The sequence below is a fragment of the Haliaeetus leucocephalus genome, unplaced genomic scaffold (genome assembly GCF_000737465.1).
Source record: "Haliaeetus leucocephalus isolate CR32 unplaced genomic scaffold, Haliaeetus_leucocephalus-4.0 Scaffold626, whole genome shotgun sequence".
NCBI classification, from domain to species: domain Eukaryota; kingdom Metazoa; phylum Chordata; class Aves; order Accipitriformes; family Accipitridae; genus Haliaeetus; species Haliaeetus leucocephalus.
Window position 1 is genome coordinate 2,319,871 of NW_010973062.1, and position 18,976 is coordinate 2,338,846.

Sequence of the window (18,976 nt, forward strand, 5' to 3'; positions counted from 1 at the left end):
GAATTGCTTCCTTTCTGGTGGGGGGAATGAAATGGCTGGAGGAAAAAGCAGTGGCTCTTCTTCCTTTCCCTGTGGCGGCAGCCAAAAACACTGGGGCACCTAAAAGGCTATCAGCCTGCCAAAAAGTATATTCTAAAAAAAATAAAATCCACTACTGTCAGATGCTCAAAGCATCATCTGGAAAGACTGGTTTGAATCAAAATGTTCACAACTGTGAAACAGCCAATTTTTATTTATGCATTTGTATAATGTATGTTTAAGATGTGTGTCAGGCTTCTGCCCAGTGGGATTTTTGACAACTGAGTTATTGATCCTTGAAAACGGGGAGTTATAAGTGAAAGGCTGATATAGTTGTAACTATAGCAACACCATCAGTGTTCCTGTAATTATTAACTTTTTTTTAATAAAAAAATTAAGAAGCTGTTTCTTTTCTTAAAGAAACCTTTATTGCAAAGTGATGGTGCCACCATGGAGATGTGATATGTTGAAACAATGCGTGTCAGTTAGTTACTAAAATAATTAAAGTACCAGGAAAGTATGGAAAAAGAACTAAACATTGCTTGCTTATATGAATAAGGCCTATTGGTTCAAACTGTTCTTACGAGCCAGTGGTGGCAGACAGGTTTAGCCATCATTTTGTGCTGCGTAAAGCTAATGGAAGGCTACGTTTTCATGACTTGTGCAACTTTTCATGCCGTGCTGCCTTGAGAGAGCAATGTTTGTACTGAGGCTGCAGGCAGAGATTCAGACATTTATTTGGAGTTAATTCTCCGGTGTATGGGGCAGAGTGATTTAACTGTGCAATACGCGTGCCTGCTCTCAGCACGGAGAGCGGCAGCATCTCCCACGGACGCAGTTTTACATGGGCTTCATGGCAGAGCGAGAGCACTGCGGGATGCCCGGGACTCGATGTGATGCCACCAGGATGTCAGAGCCACACTAACCTGCGCTACACCCTCCCTCTGCTAAGAGCTGCCAGAGTTTGCAGGTCCTTATCCTGGCACAACACTAAGCACGTGTAAGACTTATCTCCCTTGTGCCACTTCGGCTGCTTCCCATGCTTTTCTCCCAAGTCTTGCTCCGTGGTGGCCATCAGCTGAGGTGGGGCACCTTCAGAAAATGCTTCTGCTGTTCTGGAGTAACCCTTCACCCCCGTGGGGACACAGCCAGAGCGCTGGCCTTCTCGTCCGACTATGGTTTTCCAGGACTATATGTGTACGTGTTGCGAGGGGAATCAAGAGGGGAGGGAAAGACTGTCGTACTTCAGCAGGATCTCCTGAGCAGCAGACTGCTCGCAGAACCTTGTTATGGTTTTCTAAGACTTGACAAGTTGCTAAAGCTTTTATTATTGGCCTAGAGTTTGTTTGCATTTTTTAATCCACCTTCTAACAGGGATAAGAAATGCCCGTTATGTATAAAACGTGTGCACCTTAATATTTAATGTGAGCATAGCAAGTATTTAATAGTGCCACCAATGGCGGCAAGTCCTCCGTTTTCTTATTGCTTAGAATCCAAACTATTGATAGTACTATATTTAATGGAGTTCTCTAATTGCCTCTGTTAAACAATCAGTTGCTAAGCTTTCCTTAGCCAGGTTTTAGATAATGGCTTTTGTTTTTGCTTAGCCATCTGTCCCTGTATTATTTGTCCTTCTCCCCTAGCATCCACCCATAATTTTGGCAAACTGGTTCCTGAGGTTGGTCTAAATTCCTTTTGCCTCATTTTCTATTGTTGGACACCATTACCTTTAGCATTTCACACATTTAATGGATGCAGTTCTGGCTACTGAAGGGAAGTTCAGTCACTCGCACTGCATCACAGGGAGCTGAAGTTACTTTATTTTTATGCAATGTTAAGTGCTAGCAAAACAATGTAGAGGCCTAAATTAAAATGATCTCTTGTGTGTGGGAAATCAGTGTGTAGGGCAAGTAAAAACATTTTTCTGCTTTCTCTGTGAAGTGAGGTGACAGGTCACTGTTAGAGGGTTTCAGAAGGACTTCTGGGGTCAGCATCGAAGTTCCCATTTCATTTCCATTCTTCATGCTGAAACGCCATTTGTTCTGAGCAGTTTACACAGCTTCTTCCCCAGTCTTTGGAAGGCTCCTGAGCCAGGCCCTGATTCAGGAAGGTGCTTAGTCAAGTGATATTATTAGAGTGCTCAGACTGTTCACATTGTACTCAGCTACTTGGCTGAATCAAGATCCCACTGTCTCCTTTTTGCTTCCTCCTCCTCCCCTGTACTCCCCATCCTTGACTCCCTGTTCCACTGCTTCATCCTCAAAGACTTATGCCAGGCTACCCTGTTTTCCTTAAGTGATGCAGCTGGCTGCCCTGAGTTAATATATTTTCTCTGTCTCTGATGCCATGTCAGGAGATTCCTCAGTCCCTGCTTTTCATTGATGCTTCCCTCACCGAAATCTCCACTGACCTTGTCCTCTTCTTTTTTTTTTTTTTAATTACATCCTCACCTTACTCTTTTAATCTTGCTTTTGACCTTGTTTCTGTCCAGCTTTCTAAGTGTATACCTACCATGGCTCCCTTTTTGTGTCCCTGGCTGATGGTTTGGTTTCTGTTTCACAGTCTCACCTCCTGTCCTTGTGTGTCTTTCCCACAGTCCTCCCCAGTCTTCCCTGGTCCTCTCCCATGGTGGCTCAGTTAGGGTCACGTCCTGGCACTGTCTGCCTCGCCACTTGCACAAAACCCATTCCTCCCTTTGGTTCCCAGGGGCCATCTCACTGAGACCCTATGCACTTGTCACCCCTCTCCTGGCTGATTGGGCCACCCTGCCTTGCTGGGTGCTGGCTGTCCAGGATTGCCTCTCTTGCTTTGACTTGGCTGTAGAGCTCCCCGTTGCATGTCACTGGCTTCAGATTCCTTGTCTATACTTCCCAGGTCCTGGGTTTTCCTCACCTCATCCCTCTGCCAGACCTGGCTTCTTGCAGCCTACAATTACCCTTTAATTCTCTTCTTCCTGTAGATGCTTTTTAATCTTCTTCCCTACTGGCCCTCAAACATGAGCAGTCTTACCAAAGTCCTCCATCTTCCCTGCATTCAAAGCCACCCTAATACTCCTTGTTCTAGGTTAAACATTGGCTTATTGGTTGCTGGTTTCCAAACAATGGAAAAGGCGTATAGAGTAATAAAAGTGTATTTTGAATCAAGGTGTACACACGTCTAGTTGAGTAATAGAGTAGTCAACATACTGCAGCCGCCTGAAGACTTATTTGTCTCTCCAGGCTCTTGTATCTTCACTTCTCCATAATTCAATCCATTCTGGTCTAGAACCTGTCTTCTGTTTGCTTCCTTCGTAATAGGCAGCATTTTGCAGAGGTTAGAAAATAATAAAACAGAATATTTTAAGATCTAAAATCACATAAAACTTAACTACTAGTTATTTATTTTTCAAACTAATATAAGCTCCTGAGGCATGAATAAATGTACCTACTAATATTTATAATATCCTTTTTGTGGATCAAAATCTAGCAACATCCTTGAAATGCTGAAATTAGCAGGCATGACTGTTATCATGGTGGGAAAACAATTTACATTATATCTACTTAGGACAGGAACAGAGGCAGCATATCTTTAAAAGACCCCAAAACATAAGTGTATTTGTTGAAAGGGAAAGCAGGGTTTCAGGCCAGATTGCACCAGGATTTTTTTTTTTCTTTGAGCATGCCGAATGCTGGGTCTTATTTTGCAGATCATCAGGAATGTCCAGATATTGAACAACATTTCCGCTGAAGAAGTAGTTGTTGTAATATAGAGTGAAAGAAATTATTTAAACACAGCACTAGCACTGGCAGTGGTGGTAATTACCTTTCAGCTATTCAAAAGCTATACAAAACAGCCCAAATACATATCTGTTCAGGTTCAGGTGCCTAAGATGGGCATGGAGGTCTTCCCAGGGACGTGCTTCTCTTCACTGTTTCCACAGGGCACTCGAGTCTGTTTTGCAAAGGGCTCAGTTGTGGTTTTCACAGCCCAGCCTTGGGCATGGGAACCACGCAGCCTCAGGAGCAGGGTGGAGAACAGCTCATGGAATCATTTAGATTGGAAAAGACCCTTAAGATCATCATGGCGAGGGAATGCCCACCCTTGTCCTGCTGCTTCTCAAAAGGGAAGAAAGAAATGAGTTATTTCCCCCCTGCCTTTTGCAGTGCAGTTTGGTCCCTCTGGCAACCACTGTAAATGGCTATTTTAGCCAAAAAGTTGTCTTTCTTCCCACCTATTAACATATAGTGGTAGAATATTGATGAAACAGCCTCTAAATTCCTTCCTTGCTCTCCAAAATAATCTGAGCAGGGACAAGGAAAGGAGAATATGAGATTGTTATCTTACTTTTTTATGGCTAAAAATGTTGAGCTCCAAGAGATGAGATGGAAGGAGTGACACTTGTGTGAAATAGCATGTTGCTTGCTTTGTTCTGGCAGGGATTTGGCAAAGACAGGAAGCAGTAACATGACAGGCAGAGCTGCTTTGGCTCACTAAGACATGTCTTCAGTCTACAGCAGCTGTAAATCTGCAGGGTCACACCTGTACGTGCAAGGTATGCAGGATGCCCACAGTGTGTGGATACAAAGTGTGTGATGCAAAGACCACAAGTGTTGCACTGTCATCGACAACTAACGGTGGAACAACCTTCAGTCTAGTGTATGAGGGGTCCTGGGGAGACTTCATATTTCATTGGAGAATTCCCACTCTGTGCCAGTGCTGGAGATGCAGGAAAAGGCAGTTTAGTCCAGCAAAGTATGAAGAATATTTGAGACTAAAAGTTGTGGAAAAAACAGTTTTATTATTTCTTGGATTTATGGAAGATAATTCTTTTTGCCAATTTCCATCATTACATGCTATTGTGGTACTATGCCACATTGGGTCTTTTTATACACATACCTGTGTACATATATGCACATTTATAAATAAATACTATATGTAGATATATATATACAGGCACATAAATATATAAACATAAGCATGCACACATATAAATAGATGTTCACCTCTGACTGTCATAGTTGCAAGCCAAAAGAAAACCTTACCTTTAAGACTGGGGATATTGTATTGTCTGTCCAGTGTCTCACATTTTGTTCTTGCTTGCACCCAGACCTTGTGACATTATTATTTTACATTTTCTCCTTTAAACTCAAATGACCCAAAAAAGAAGGAAAGATGTTACCTGCTGGATGTGCTCTGGAGGAGAGAGTGGATATGCCACAATTTTTTCCCAGCGCATTTGACGCTAGTCTCTGACAACAAACTTTGCCATTACTGAGACGCTAGCTCAACTAAACTGTTATTCAGGAAGATAAAAATTGAAATGTCCATGACATTCTTCCTACCAACAAGGAAACAGATGATGATGAACAAGGGGTGATGTGAGACTAAAACTGATGCTTTGAACCATCCAAATTCCATATATATAATCTCAACTTTGAGAGTGCTACTTTGTTTCTTAGTATTAGTACAGATTACTGACATGCTCTGCAGAATTAAAACATATCTCAGTGATATTATTTCACCTTTGTACTAAAGTGTATCTACAATGATACCTGAACAAAAAAAATAGGCAGATACAGTAATGGAATATTTTTTCTCTTTATCCAGTAGAGGATAAAAGACATGTCATCTAATTATCTCATTTCCCTAAGTCTGAACCTGCATTCATGACAGAGTTTGTTAAAGACGACTTTTAAAGGAAAACCAAGTGATGCCTTTACATGTTTTCACAGGGAGGACAAGGTTATATATCAGTGAGTTCAGAGTCTGTATGTTGTTCAGTTTTCACGCAGATGTGAAGTGCTATAATGCTGACTTAGAGAAACATAGCTGCTCATTTAAATATCATAAAAACTGTTATATGGAAGTAGACCTAATCCTATTTCTCCTTATAGATTTTATTTTCATGTAATTCAGGACTTTTGCTTACGTGATATATATTATCATTATGAACTAAAAGGTATTTTCTTTATTTGTGCAGGTTGCAAGGGAGGCAGTGTATTTTTCTTCTTCACTTATTTTTAAATAAATATTGAACAGCCTGTGTCAAGAGTTTAGAGGAAAAAAATCCTCACTCTTAAACTGGGGCAGTCTGGAAGAATTTCTTCTTCATGGCGTTCCCGAGTGAACTCCGTGCTTGGCGACCCCTTCTCCTGCCTTTCTCTTCCCTTCCCTCTCAGCCATGTCCAACTCTTTCCTCCCCACTAGGCAGCCATCAGGGACAGGGCTGTTTTCTAAAATTTGGTTTTAAGGGAGGGGGACCGATGATGATGATGTGTGTTGCAACGCAGTGAGGTAGGAAATCCACATTTAACAAAACTGAAGTTTTTGGGGGACCAGGGGCATCCTATGAAACAAGGCCACTGGGGAGGAGAGCAACTTTGACTCTTGAGCTTTACCTAAGTTTCAGTTGGCTTTTTCATAGGTTCACTGGCCATGGTAAATGTACCCTGTAGCAACTGTAACCACAAGAGTAATCTCACCTGGGAAATACAGATAAGAAACTCCAACAGAGCATGTAATAAGAGCACTTGCACTTGCACAGAGCAAGGCCCATCAAGTGCTCTCAGTGCCCCAAAAGGGGCTGCTGGCAGGTAATTTGACTTTTTTTGTGAAAATAAAATCATGTTGTTTTGCAGAGAAGTTGATTTTCACCCCGTCTCTCTTCCACTCTTGGCAATGATCATTTTTTAAAGTGCCCATGTCGGTGACCAACAAATGGGATGGGACTTGCTAGGTGGGGGATCTGCAGACCTGGGAGCCATGGTTTTAATGACCAGTTTCTACATCTCCTGGGATGTGGCAAAACTGATCTGAAGAGTTCTGTGAAAATGTTTAGATGATTAAATTATAAAAGTAGCTTAGAGATGGGTTTTTCTATAGCAGGCTTCTGTATTTAGTATTACAAAGTGTCCCTTGGCCAACATTTTTCCTCCATCATACGTTCATATTATCTGCCCTGGTAGGTCCGGCACCTTTGTTGTCTTTCTTCGAGCTTGCCTACCCAGCAAAGTTCATCCTTGGTAAGATAGGCTGTGACAATATGACCAACGTGCCTCTCCAAATTAGCTCCCCACCGTGGACACCCCCGGGTGGGATTCATCTCCTCCAAGTGTGCTCACCTCCTCAAGGCGCTTAATGAACTGCCTGAGTCAGGAGCAGGGTTATGGCCAAAAATTGCCCCTGGAGGGTGCACCCAGGGCTTTACCACATGCCCCAAATGTGCACCCATGGGAACGGCAGGACCTGCCCCACCAGCTCAGTAGGGTGAGGGCTTTGTCCCTTTCAAGGTAGCGCTGTGCAAACGCTTATCGCTTGCTAAGGGGAACTCAGTGGCTAGAGGTGTGCTGAGCCTGAAGAGGCTCTTGGGCACTAAATTTACCATTTTTAGTTTACTGACCTTACCAAGGAGATGATTTTGGAGGGCTGCTGCTGAGTTAGGGATTGGTATGCCTGTTTCCATGTAATAAAAATAGCCTTCAGCTGCCTATGTGGAAGATCAAAATGAATTGACAACTGTCATCTTTTTATCATTAGTTTCACAATATTTAGTACGTCCTTTAACCCCAGCTTCCTAAAATCTCGCCTTTAATTGTTTTTTACTTTTAAAGAAAATTTCTGTCTTTGACTGTTGCAAGGAAAAGCTTGAAAATACGAAACCAGGGACACAAGAACCAGAAAATAGTATTTCATTGCGCACTTTAAAAATGTTACCATTTTTAATGCATCATGTTGTTCATGATTTTTTGAATTCTTGGTGGGTGTTGTTAGCAAACAAAAAACGAATAGGTTTTTTTTGAAGAGATATATGGAATAATGGGCAGATGCAGGATAAATACTGAAGAAAACGTAGGTGTTTCATTGTCATCTGTACAAAAGCAGTAATAATGTTAATTCTTGTAATATACTGAAAAAGGCAGAAGAAAAAGGAAATTTTGTTATCAGAGAGTAAAGCTTTGCCAGGTGTTTATTTACTGGAGATCAAGAAGGTTCTGCAGTCTGCATAAGGTTGTTTAATCCCACCACTGCTACTCGTTTTGTATGTTTTAACTTTGGATAATTGAACAGGGACATAGTTAAAGGCATGAAAATCTAGAAGTCAGGATTTAGGGGCATTCCCTGCTATCTTTTGAAATTAATAAAATAAGATCTGGCTTTCAGCTGATTTCATTCTCAAAGGAAATAGGGCTGGACTTATTACTGTTACTACCACAACTGTCATAGAAAGATTCCTACGTTTTTCTAGCACTGAGTAGTGATAGCAGCAGAGAAAATTCATTTGATCTTATATAATGTTTTCATGGTTAATAAGATTTACATATGACATTTTTGTATGATTAAAAGTACTGGAATTTCATTGCAGTAGGCATTAACTCCTGTGATTGAAGTTAAGGGAGATTTTTTGGTTTTATAGCTAATCAAGAGTTTAACTGCCTCTGGGGCACTTTAAGAAAATGTTATACTGTACTTAACGAACATTATACTACAAATAAGAGTGATATTCCTGTAATTAAAACAGTCTGGATATTGCTTAATGAATGTTTTTCTTATCTTAATGTATAGGCAGTAAGGATTCATGTAGTTGCCTTTATTAACTTGTGGAGTTAGTTAAAAAGCTGGTTAAAACAGTAAGTCCATATCAGGTCAATATAAAATGCTTATGTAGGGATTTCATTGCTCTTATAAATCTGACTAGTTAAAAAATAAACACAGATGCTTGTTTGTGCCATCCTGAGCCATACTGCAGGGTAGTATTTCTGCCTGTAGACATTTCTAAAGTTAAGTGTTGCCTGGAGCACTGCGGGATTTGCAGGCATTCTTCTTTATCGTCCGTTTAGGAAATATTTTAAAATTTCCACCAGGCTTGTGTTCAAAAGCAGAGAGCAGTTGGTTTTCAATTGGTGTAGCTACACTTGCTGTTGATCTAATAGCATTGTGCATTCGTTCTTTTTTCTGTCATATTGCATCAGCTTTGATTTAATTACAACATTTTATTTTTTTGATGTAATTGCAGTGTATTTTAGTTTTACAGTTCTGTTCTTCAGCAGTTTCATATTTACTAATTGCTTGCTAAATTGTTCTTCACTGCTCAGTTATTTGGCACAGAAACCATTCTGAATAAGTTCAGTTTAATACAAAATGATTCTTCTACATAATAATTCTTCTAGAAAATAATGCTTGGCTAAATATAAATCATATCTTTGCTTTTAATCTTATTCTGAAAATATCATGCAGGTTTTTTTTTTCCCCAGCTGAGATCAAGCATCTTTGTATTGTTTAAAAGATATTCACCAGCTGGATTGCATCTGCATACATCTAAGTCTCAATTTTGCACAAGTCTCTATGCCAAAACCTGAAAATAGCAGGTTGGCCCATGTATAGCCTAAGAACACATGGAAATGGAACAGTTTCATAATCCAAAATTAATCCCCAGTCCTGCAGGCACTTAAGCACATGGTTAATTTTAAGTGTTTGACTAGTCCTTTTGATTTCTCTGGGCTAAGCACATGCTTGAGTGCGTTTACAGGAGCAATCTCAAAGTGCAGAGAAGACTGCAATATTGTTTTGTTTTTCCTAAGTAGTAAAAATGTCTGTGCTTTATTGAGTAGCGTAATTTACATACATTTCTAAGTACAGGAATCGTCAAGCTGTTTGTGCTTTGGCTAAGTGTAGACTGCCGTAAATTGCAAATCAAGATGAAATATGGCCTATTCAGTGAAAAATTCTCAGAAACATGAAGGGAACCTCAGTTTGTAAAATATCCCCACCACAACCAAAATTACAAAGATGACAATTTGTCATAAAAAATCAGAAATTCTGAAAGACCCAAAGTGGGTGTCACATTTCTTCTTCTGACTTCTGCAGCACCAGTGTATTGACACTCGATTCATTTCCTTCTGCTAAATATTCTCAGGCACGTCTTTAGTGTAATTTTATTTTAACTCAGATGTAAATCAGAATGGATTTTAAGGACTGTACTGTTTTCCTTTTCTCTCACACTGCAGATACGTGTATCTAACCTGCACAGGCTCTGGTGAAGATAGTGGCTCTGTGTTACAGCAAGGTCATTTAACAGGCGGGAATGGCACTTTATTGATTCTGACTTTATCAAGTGCCTGTTTCTTATTTTACATATAACTCGTTAGCAGCCTGCTCCTAAACTGCTCGGGAGGCTTTGGCTGTTTGGGACTCAGACTGTAATCACAGTAATTAGCGCTGAATTTTCAAATGCTGGTCTTGATCTTGACCTTGCAGCATTTAGCCAACGTGCACACAGCTGGACCAGTGGTGGGAGCTGCAAGAGCTCAGTGGTGGGGATGCTCCCCGTACCCTGGTGTGGGCACCGGCACGGAGGGAAGAGAAGGGCGCGGGGAAGAAAAGAGGGGAAAAGCATGTTCAGTGAGAAAACAAATTCTGTCCAAACATTGTTACCAATTTTTGCATATGGGTACATAGAGATGTGGGTGGGTGCGTGCAGAGTCAGTGTGTGTGGAAACATTGGGGCAGAATGAGTAGGAAGGGAAGAGCCCGACGGTGAGCCGGGGGGGAGAATTGGAAGAGGCAAGAGTGGTTTTGCAGTGACGTAAAGAATCTCCTGAAAGTTCAGCTTTTCTGCAGAGGCCACCAACACGGGTCTGAATCCATAAAAGTGCAACCACTACAGATTTGTGGATTTTATATATTGACTTCCTAAGTGTTTGGCATGGAATGCTCCAGGACAGCTTGTTGGTGACATGTGCCTGATCCTCCTCCTGAACTGGAAGATGCTTGACCCCAGAAGCCATGCTTTTTCCTTTGTGTTGCACAGCCCTGAGCACACTTGCTGCATATTGGTTTGTACACAGCAATGATAAAGCAAATCATACATTGATGTCAGACATCCAAAGTAATTTCTTCTTACTTCTCAGTGCACATCTTAAAAAAGGCTCATTTTATGTAGTCATTTTTAAACCTCTCAATATGCTATTGAATCTTTATCTTTATTGTGGGATGTTTTTGTTATTTAAAATGTGTTGTAATTTTCTGTCGCAGCTGCTAGTTGCAGTTCTGTAAAATATGTGTAATGCAAGAGCTTCTGTTGGGAAAACGTATAGATGGACAAAATTTTACAGAGTCTCTTTACAGTGTTGTAGATTTGAGAAATGCAACGTAGAATCATCATTAGTTAGATACATGCAAGTGCTTAAAATTTACTTATAGAAATTAAAACTTCAAAACTGTTTATGTTTAGTGTTTATGTTTATTTGTATATCTTTATATGTAGGAAAACAGGGAAGTGAATTGTTATCTGAACTACACCTTCCTTTGGTTAATGTGGCAAAGCGAATGTGACACAGACAAACAGAGTGCTTTTCCATCGCCCTGCAGTGATGTGGGTTTGATGAAGCAGCGGAAAGAATCCCAAGGAGCCAGAAACTTTGCTAATGGTAAAAGCAAAGCGAGGCGCAGCTCAGCTCGGGAATACTTTATGGCCATGACGAGTTATTCAGAGTTATCCACACCGTAAGGAAGGGAGCAAACTCTCGACTGTATGTCACGTATGTTAAAGCTCCCCAAGACAGGACACCAATTAACCTTGGATGATAGCAAACACACACACACAAGCTGCCCGAGAGAAGCAGCCTGTTGCCATTAGTAAGAAGCAGCAGCCCTTATCACCCTGAGCCATTATTTAAATCTCTTTAAAAATTCCCATATTAAGTCAAAGAACCGTAGCGCTCTCCTCTTCCTCACAAACAGACTATTTTTGCTGCTGTGAAAATAGGAGACGTTAGTAATATGAGAAGCCAGTGGTCCTTTTATTTTTATCCTGGCTGTCTAATTTGGCCATTTTGAACCGAGAAGAAAAAAAAACCCTGATCTTCAGTCAAAGCAATTCAAGGCATGGTGAAGCTCGGAGTCAACCAAAACAACAGGGTCAAATGTAGTTGAAAGAACATGGTGGGGTAAATAAAAGGTCTTTTTTTTTTTTTTTTTACTTTTAGTGCTGGTGGGAGGAGAAAGTTTGGTTAACTATTTAACCTATGATAGCCTTTTATCATTTTATGGCTTAGAAGTCCGTGATTTTAAGCCTTTGTCAGTAAGTTCCTGGTTTGTATTCAATCTTTTCTCTGGTGTCCAGTTATATGACTTACATCTATTTACTGGAGGTAGGAAAAAATTATACATAGCAGCCAAAGATACATATTTTTCCTAAAATGACTTGCCAGCAACTTTGGATTTGGTTCTCAGTTTCCATTTAGACCCTAAACTGCTTTCTTCTGCTCATGCTTCTCTGCATCATGATTTTTTTTTTATCAGCAGGGCTCTCCTTCCCCATTTGGCTCACCTCTCTATTTTTTGGCTATAATGCGATGTGTCCTATCAGTTGGAGCAAGCACTTGCTAAAGGTCACTTGGAAGCTCCCTTTTCATTTCTCCCTGCTACAGTTTTTCCAGCAGGCAACTGCTCTCAGGGGAGCAACCCCCTCCAATCTGTCCCTTTTGATATCCAAAGCTGGTTGTTACGGGGGTTAAATTTCTTAATTCGCCGAGTTTTTGTGAGCGCTTCCTCAGCCCACCGCGCTCAGTCCCCGCAGCTGGGTGCAGACCGCTTGTCTCCCTAAGGATGCTGTGAAAGTGTTAGGGTTTATTCTTTCACCCTCTTCAAACTTGAGGGATGGGGGCCGATTTTATACCCGTATAACCCCCATCCGCTTCAGGGGAATTGATCTTCCCGTTACATCGGTGCGAGATCGTATCATCAGCCTTACTGGGGGAGTTTAAAATCAGACAAAGCCTCTTCCAAGGCACTGGTAAAGGAAAGCTGCTTGTCAAGAGATCTCAGACTACGAGAGCTGGTGGCTTCTGCCTGCCCTGGCGACGGGTTAGGTTTGGGGGTTTCTTAATTAGTTTTTGGAGGGTCAGGGAAGTGACCATAGTGGGTCTGGAACAAAGGAATAAATGAAAATGTAAAGCAGAGTGTTTGATATGTTGATAACCCCCCAGTTTTAATTTTAGCATAATTGGATCAGGGTTAGTGGCAGTTGTTAGGTAAAGTACCTTCGGGAAGTTCTGGCTTTATTCAGAAGTAAATATCATAGCTCTTCTCTTTTAACCTAAGTCTTTTTCTTTCTTTTTTTTTTTTTTCCCAAAGAAGAACTGCTCAGTTTACCTCGGATTTATTTCCACTAGGAAAGTGCAAAGATTTCAGGGACCTGTATTCTGATGGTAAAGCTTGTGACATGAGCTTTTGTTTTCCATGCGAGGAAACGTTAGCATTTTTTCACATGTTAACTTTTTAACAATTGCGAGGAATTTATTTTCCTTGAAAACTGCCATCCTTTTCTTTTTCCTCCTCTTTTCTCTCTTCTTGATATTTTTATTTCCCTTTTATATGGAGACTTGTAGATTTTGTCACTTCAAACGTTAGCTGTTCCTCCTCTTTTCTTTCGCTTTACAATACACACTAGGAGATTTTTTTTTTTGCATATTCCTCCCCTTTCTCTGTGAGATATTGTAGTTGACCAAATTTAAAACACTACAGTATTTAGCATCCCCGCAGTGCCATTTTAAGTATTTGGACCTGGAAAATGCCCCAAGCAATAACTACCTGAATTGCTTTTAATTACACAATATAGCTGCATCATTTTACTTCAGATTCTTTTTGATTGATGCTGTAAGGCAATTGTAACCATGGATGATGGGATTAAGTGCCTCTTGAAGTGACTTTAGCTTCTTGTGGGAACAAAGGGAAAGAAGAGAACACTTAGTCCCTTTTTGAGTGAACAGCCTTTTTTCACTTGCTATATAAAGAAATACAATTAACAAACATTATCCCCAGAGGTGAATTGAAATGTACATGCGGACAATAACCGCTCTTGACTGCAATTAGACATATATGATCCGAGGTATTTTGGCCATTCATTAGTGCTAATTGTTTGAGAAACAAGCCCACAGTACAAATGATTAAAATGTTAGTGCCATAACCAGGATTATTAGCATGTGTGATAAAATGCATGCGCCGCAGCTGTACCAATAAAACTCTCCGGCGAGTCGCTTTGATTTGACAAATACTCAGCTCGGCTGTGAGCCCTTCGTATTTGCACAGGGCCTGCTGATGTTTATAACAAACAACTTATATCTCCTTTTCTTAATTAGAAAGAATTACTATGCAAATTGCAGGGCTTTGTAATTTCGTAGAAGTTTCCTTTGTCTTTGGTAGATTATTTGTGTATGATTGTAAGCTACTCCCTAGTAAATTTGACATAGGAAAACCATTATGTTTACTCTGGGGGTTTTTTTGCACACATCGGGTAAATAATTTGTAGGAGATTTTGCTGCATTAGCTGGGTCGTGTTCAGTGGGGTCTTAGGTCTTGGGTCACTTCTGTCGTTCTGCCGCAGCACCGCAGATATCCGGGACTGTGGTTGGTATGCAGTTATGTGCATACAGGTCAGAAATATGCATTGTGGAAATTATCCAGCTTTTTTAATCGTTTTAGTCAAATGCCTAAAAATGGTCCTCGGAAACACTTTGCCAACACTGTGCCAAAGATTGTAGAAGGAGAGATTTGACCTATAGAGCAACGGGTATTTTTCCATGCATTAGGCAGATCATGGTGTAGTGTCTCTTCCAGGGCTGATTTGATCTAGCAAATAAACAGGGAACAGAGGCACGGGTTAAAGTGCTGATCCTGAAAATCACTTGTGGGAGTACTTTATTTTGTGAGCTATAGGTTGTTGGCTCCGATGAGAACTGCACAGGTGTCTGCAGTTAAGTATATGTGTGAGTATGAGCAACGCTGGAATGTGAAAATGCAGTTTACAGCAGGGAAGTGTGTATAATTTGGGGTCATTTCACTGGTTGCAGTCATACTGTATGGCTGCCATTGCGAAGTGCAATGTCTCTTAGTAATCAGAAAGGTTTTGTTTTCTCCTTCCTGAGGATGAACTATTTGCTCTTGGGTGAAATGGTTCTCAGAGGATCACAAGTAACTTTAACTTGCCAGCTACCTTTACATATTTGATGAAGACTTTAGTAGAGTGTTATGTTTGCTGAAGAAATTTAGTTTCATTTCCAAGACCCAAGAGCATTCAGCGTGCTGCTAGATGCTATGAATGAAAATATGCTGCTGTAAAACAATTTAATGAGCATTACCCAATAGCCTAGTCCTTGTTTTAACTTACAGTGCTTAAAGGAAGAAACATTGTCTTAGCAAATTCACTTGGATTGTGTCCATGTGTTTAGTTTAAAGCATAGTCAAGCTTAGTTTGAATCATTAAAATACTTGCAGTCAGGAAACATATGTAAGATTTTCTTCCTCTGAGATTGCAGTGCTGTGTGGGTTTTTTGTCCTAAAAAAGTAACTGCTGGGGATGTTTTTATTCTATCAAAATAACAGAAGTTGAGATAATCAGGATAGTGTTTCCTTCCAGAGTAGCTAACTGCTCATATGCATAGCACCCTGGGCCTTGCCACTGTTTTAAAAAAGACTATAGGCAGATGGATTTCTTAACAAATCTGCTTCTTCCTCTATGTTTCATTTTATTGTGGAACATAAAATATGACTATGCAAGGAAAATGCACGGTGAGAACAGATGATGATTTTTTAAGAATATATGTCAAAATAATAGCATATGAAAACATTTACTGCAGTCACGCCTAAGCGTACTTGTTGAAAACTCTTATTTTACATGTGCATTTCTAGAGCTCTTTGTTTTGAAAGGAGAAGAATGCTGTGTTGGTCCACTGACACTGGTTCCTCCCATACATTTTTTTTTTCTGGCCATACCTCTTGAAAAAATTATTGCTTCTTCAACTTGCTAAAATGTTCCATAAGACTAATAATTTGACACATTGACAGTATATTTTTATAATAATCTGTGTCCTGAGAAACCTGTGTTTTGGGCCCATGTGACCATGTGGCCATGATTAGCTGAGGAGGAGATACCAATAGCCACTGGGCGAAAGTATTTCTAACATTAAGCCTGTTAGGTGATGATATTTTAATGGATAAAATCTACCATTTCTTCGGAGTCAGGCAGTCTGATGGGGAAGCCATACTGCTCCCCCATCTAAACAAATGTTCGTAGACCTCAATGGTGACACCTGACTAAACCTGGTCTGGGGGTAACGACGCCTTTACCTACACAATACTACACGCCGTTGTGCGTGGTATGCAGAGCAGAGCCACCTTTGTGGTCCTTGCAGCAGCGAGAGGGAAACCGGCTGGTCCAACAGCCCTTGGTTCGATGACAGCCCAGAAGAAATCCTAGGAAACCTGTGTGACAGGAGATGCACCTCATCTCAGAGTGCTCTGAGATTATGGCGTTAGCTGCGTCTATCAGGTTTCTGGCCAGTTGGAGGGTTGGTGAGAAACAGTCATTAAGGGTGCTTCAGGGACTGCTTGGCTCTAGGCTGGAGTTAACTATTAATGGGCTGAGCTCTTTGACTCCTTTGTGCCTTTGGGAACTACGGGGTTGAAGCCATCAGAGAAAGAGAATAGAAACTAATCACTTTTGTCCCCTCATATATGTTTAGTGAAGGACTGCAGACTTCTTTACTGACCTCTGTGTCACACTGAAAAAAGACCCTCCTCTTTCCATTTGAGATAAACCACTCTTCCACCTCCTCCTTGCTCTCCCAAAGTGCACTACTGCAAGAAAATGGGATTAAGTGGATTTAACCAGCAGCCACTTGAGTTGCCACAAGTTGTGTTACCATCCCCACTTCAACACGAGGCGGGGGACATGAAGTGGTTCATGAGAGAGGGGCAAAGAGGGTACTTAGGAGAGACTCAGTGGATCTCAGTTGCATGTCTCCAGGTGTCATCAGGACCTCCACCACCTAAGTCTTGAAGCTGTTGCTGTTAGAGATAAAGATTTATTAACAAGGGTAGCACTGGCACTTGTAAGAAAAAGGGGTGTTGTTTCTGTTTAACAGCAAAACTGCCTCATTTCTTAGGCTGAATTAAGCATTACCAGGCATATTACAAAGAAGAGTCTGGCAGCGCGGGGTTTTGTGGGCTCATAAAGTGGGTCCACCCAGAACATGTGGAGACACAGCAGAGGAGATGGTGAAATAGTTGTCCTTTTTGATTTATTTTACTGAGATAAAATGTGATAGAAGCTTTCTTCATATTTTTAACCCAAGGCTTATATTCCACTTTTAGGGTGCACACTTGAGGGGAAGAGAGGGTTCTTCAACGGGGTTAGCTTAGAAAGGCAAGTATCTTAGTGGTCTGTCAGTGACACACCACATCAGTTCTGATTTTGATTCACTGAACTCATTTCCAAGTGTTTGTGAGTGTTAGTCATGTTCACTTTGAAGAAAACCCACATGCACGTGTAGCTGTGTGTCATCCAAGTGCAGCAACTTGGGAAGCATTATTATGAAGGGCATAGGAAAATGCATGGGTCCCTGACATGATGCGATAATGACATGTTCAGCATGGTGCTAGAAAAGCTTTCCTTTATTCAAAGTGCTGAATAATATACATGATAATGCATAATGGTGTTATATGGTAGGATTATTTTGTGGCATAAGTGACTTGTGCTCTGAGTATGAAGGCAAATTGTATTATTTTGTCCTCATTTTTGATGTAGCAGAATAGGGCTCGGGGGTACAGCGTGAAATGGGGAGGAACAGGAGCAGGCAAGGGGGTTTTTTTGGAAGGCCATGAAACACAGTGGCACCCTCTGCAATTTATTTCTCTGTGCTTGTAATAATGGAGCAAAGCAAGCTCCCTACCGCGCTCAAGGGCAGCCTCCCTCAGCAGCCCCACTGCCTCCAAGTGCACCAACCCAGCTTGCGCTCAGGGTGGGTTAGCTGGTCCCTCACCGCGATCACCAGCACGGGGTGGAGACCACCACAAACCCGACGCCTACGGGACGTACGGATGCCACCCACTCAAGCCACTGAGAAGCATGCACAAAGCATTTATGAATTTTAAAAGGCACCGCAGCAGACAACCTGCTGATGATGCTGGTGGGTTTATGAGTTGTGATTGGAAGTCTATGCTGTGGATCTGAAGGTCTGGAGGCTTCTGAGAGGACATGTTGGGATTAGTGAAGTTCCACATTACGTGGGGTTTTCGTTCCTGTTTTCCTTGTTTCCCCCCTCCATCCATTTTGCTTATTTAAAATTTGCATGCAAATACGTCTGTTGATATAACGCTAAGGTTGCAAAATCAACGGCACAAACTCATGTTTGTTTTAACCAACACCCCAGCTTCATTCACAGCATGCCATCCAGCTCCTGGAGCAAACGTGGCAGATAGCAGCCCCCTCTCTAAAGCAGTCCTGATCCATTCCCAGCACAACCTCCAGTCTATGGAGGAGTCATATGACAGGGGAAAAACCAACCCGCCCCCCCCTTCTGTATTTAATACTTGCTGTAGCGCACAGAATGGGCAGCATAATTAAGGCTGAATGGATAACCTCAGCCGTGGCAGTTCTTCAGTTCTGAGTATTTGAGTTTGCAACTTCTGTTGAACATAGTTGTTTTGGACTTTCATACTGTAATTAATTGTAATACTGATCTCTCCCTACCCTGAGTCTTCCTAAGGAAAAAAAAAACCACAAATAACCCCAAATCAGGCACTATCTAGGTAGAAACATTCCTCTTTTAACATATAGTCAATTATTCTTTACAGCATTGTAGCCAAGAGTCTAATTTCAACAATATCCTTTACAGGGTGGATTCTCCTCTGCCAGCTGGTGTTCCTAAGCTTAGTTACCGCCTTGCATCATCTCACAAGTACGTTCCCAGGCGAGCTGTGCTGTATGTACCTGCAGATGATGAAAAGAAGATACGAAAAATCCCGTCACTAAATGTAGATTGTGCGGTGCTGGACTGTGAAGATGGCGTGGCTCTGAACAGAAAGGTAATTTTAAATTATCTGTGTGATATAATCAGTGCTAAAGAGAACTTGTGGAAAGACATTGCCTTTGCCTTGGGGAAGTGACAACCAGAGAGACAAAGATAAATCTTAAGATAAA

At 41.2% G+C, this 18,976-nt stretch overlaps 1 protein-coding gene across 1 annotated transcript in view; it reads left to right on the forward strand.

Moving 5' to 3' along the window:
• The window catches only part of CLYBL (citrate lyase beta like), a 146,917-nt gene that overhangs the window by 44,174 nt on the left and 83,767 nt on the right, over positions 1–18,976 (forward strand). Inside the window, exon 4 of the mRNA XM_010578340.1 lies at positions 18,672–18,861. Coding sequence (XP_010576642.1) covers positions 18,672–18,861 — 190 coding nt within the window. The remainder of the gene's footprint in view (positions 1–18,671; positions 18,862–18,976) is intronic.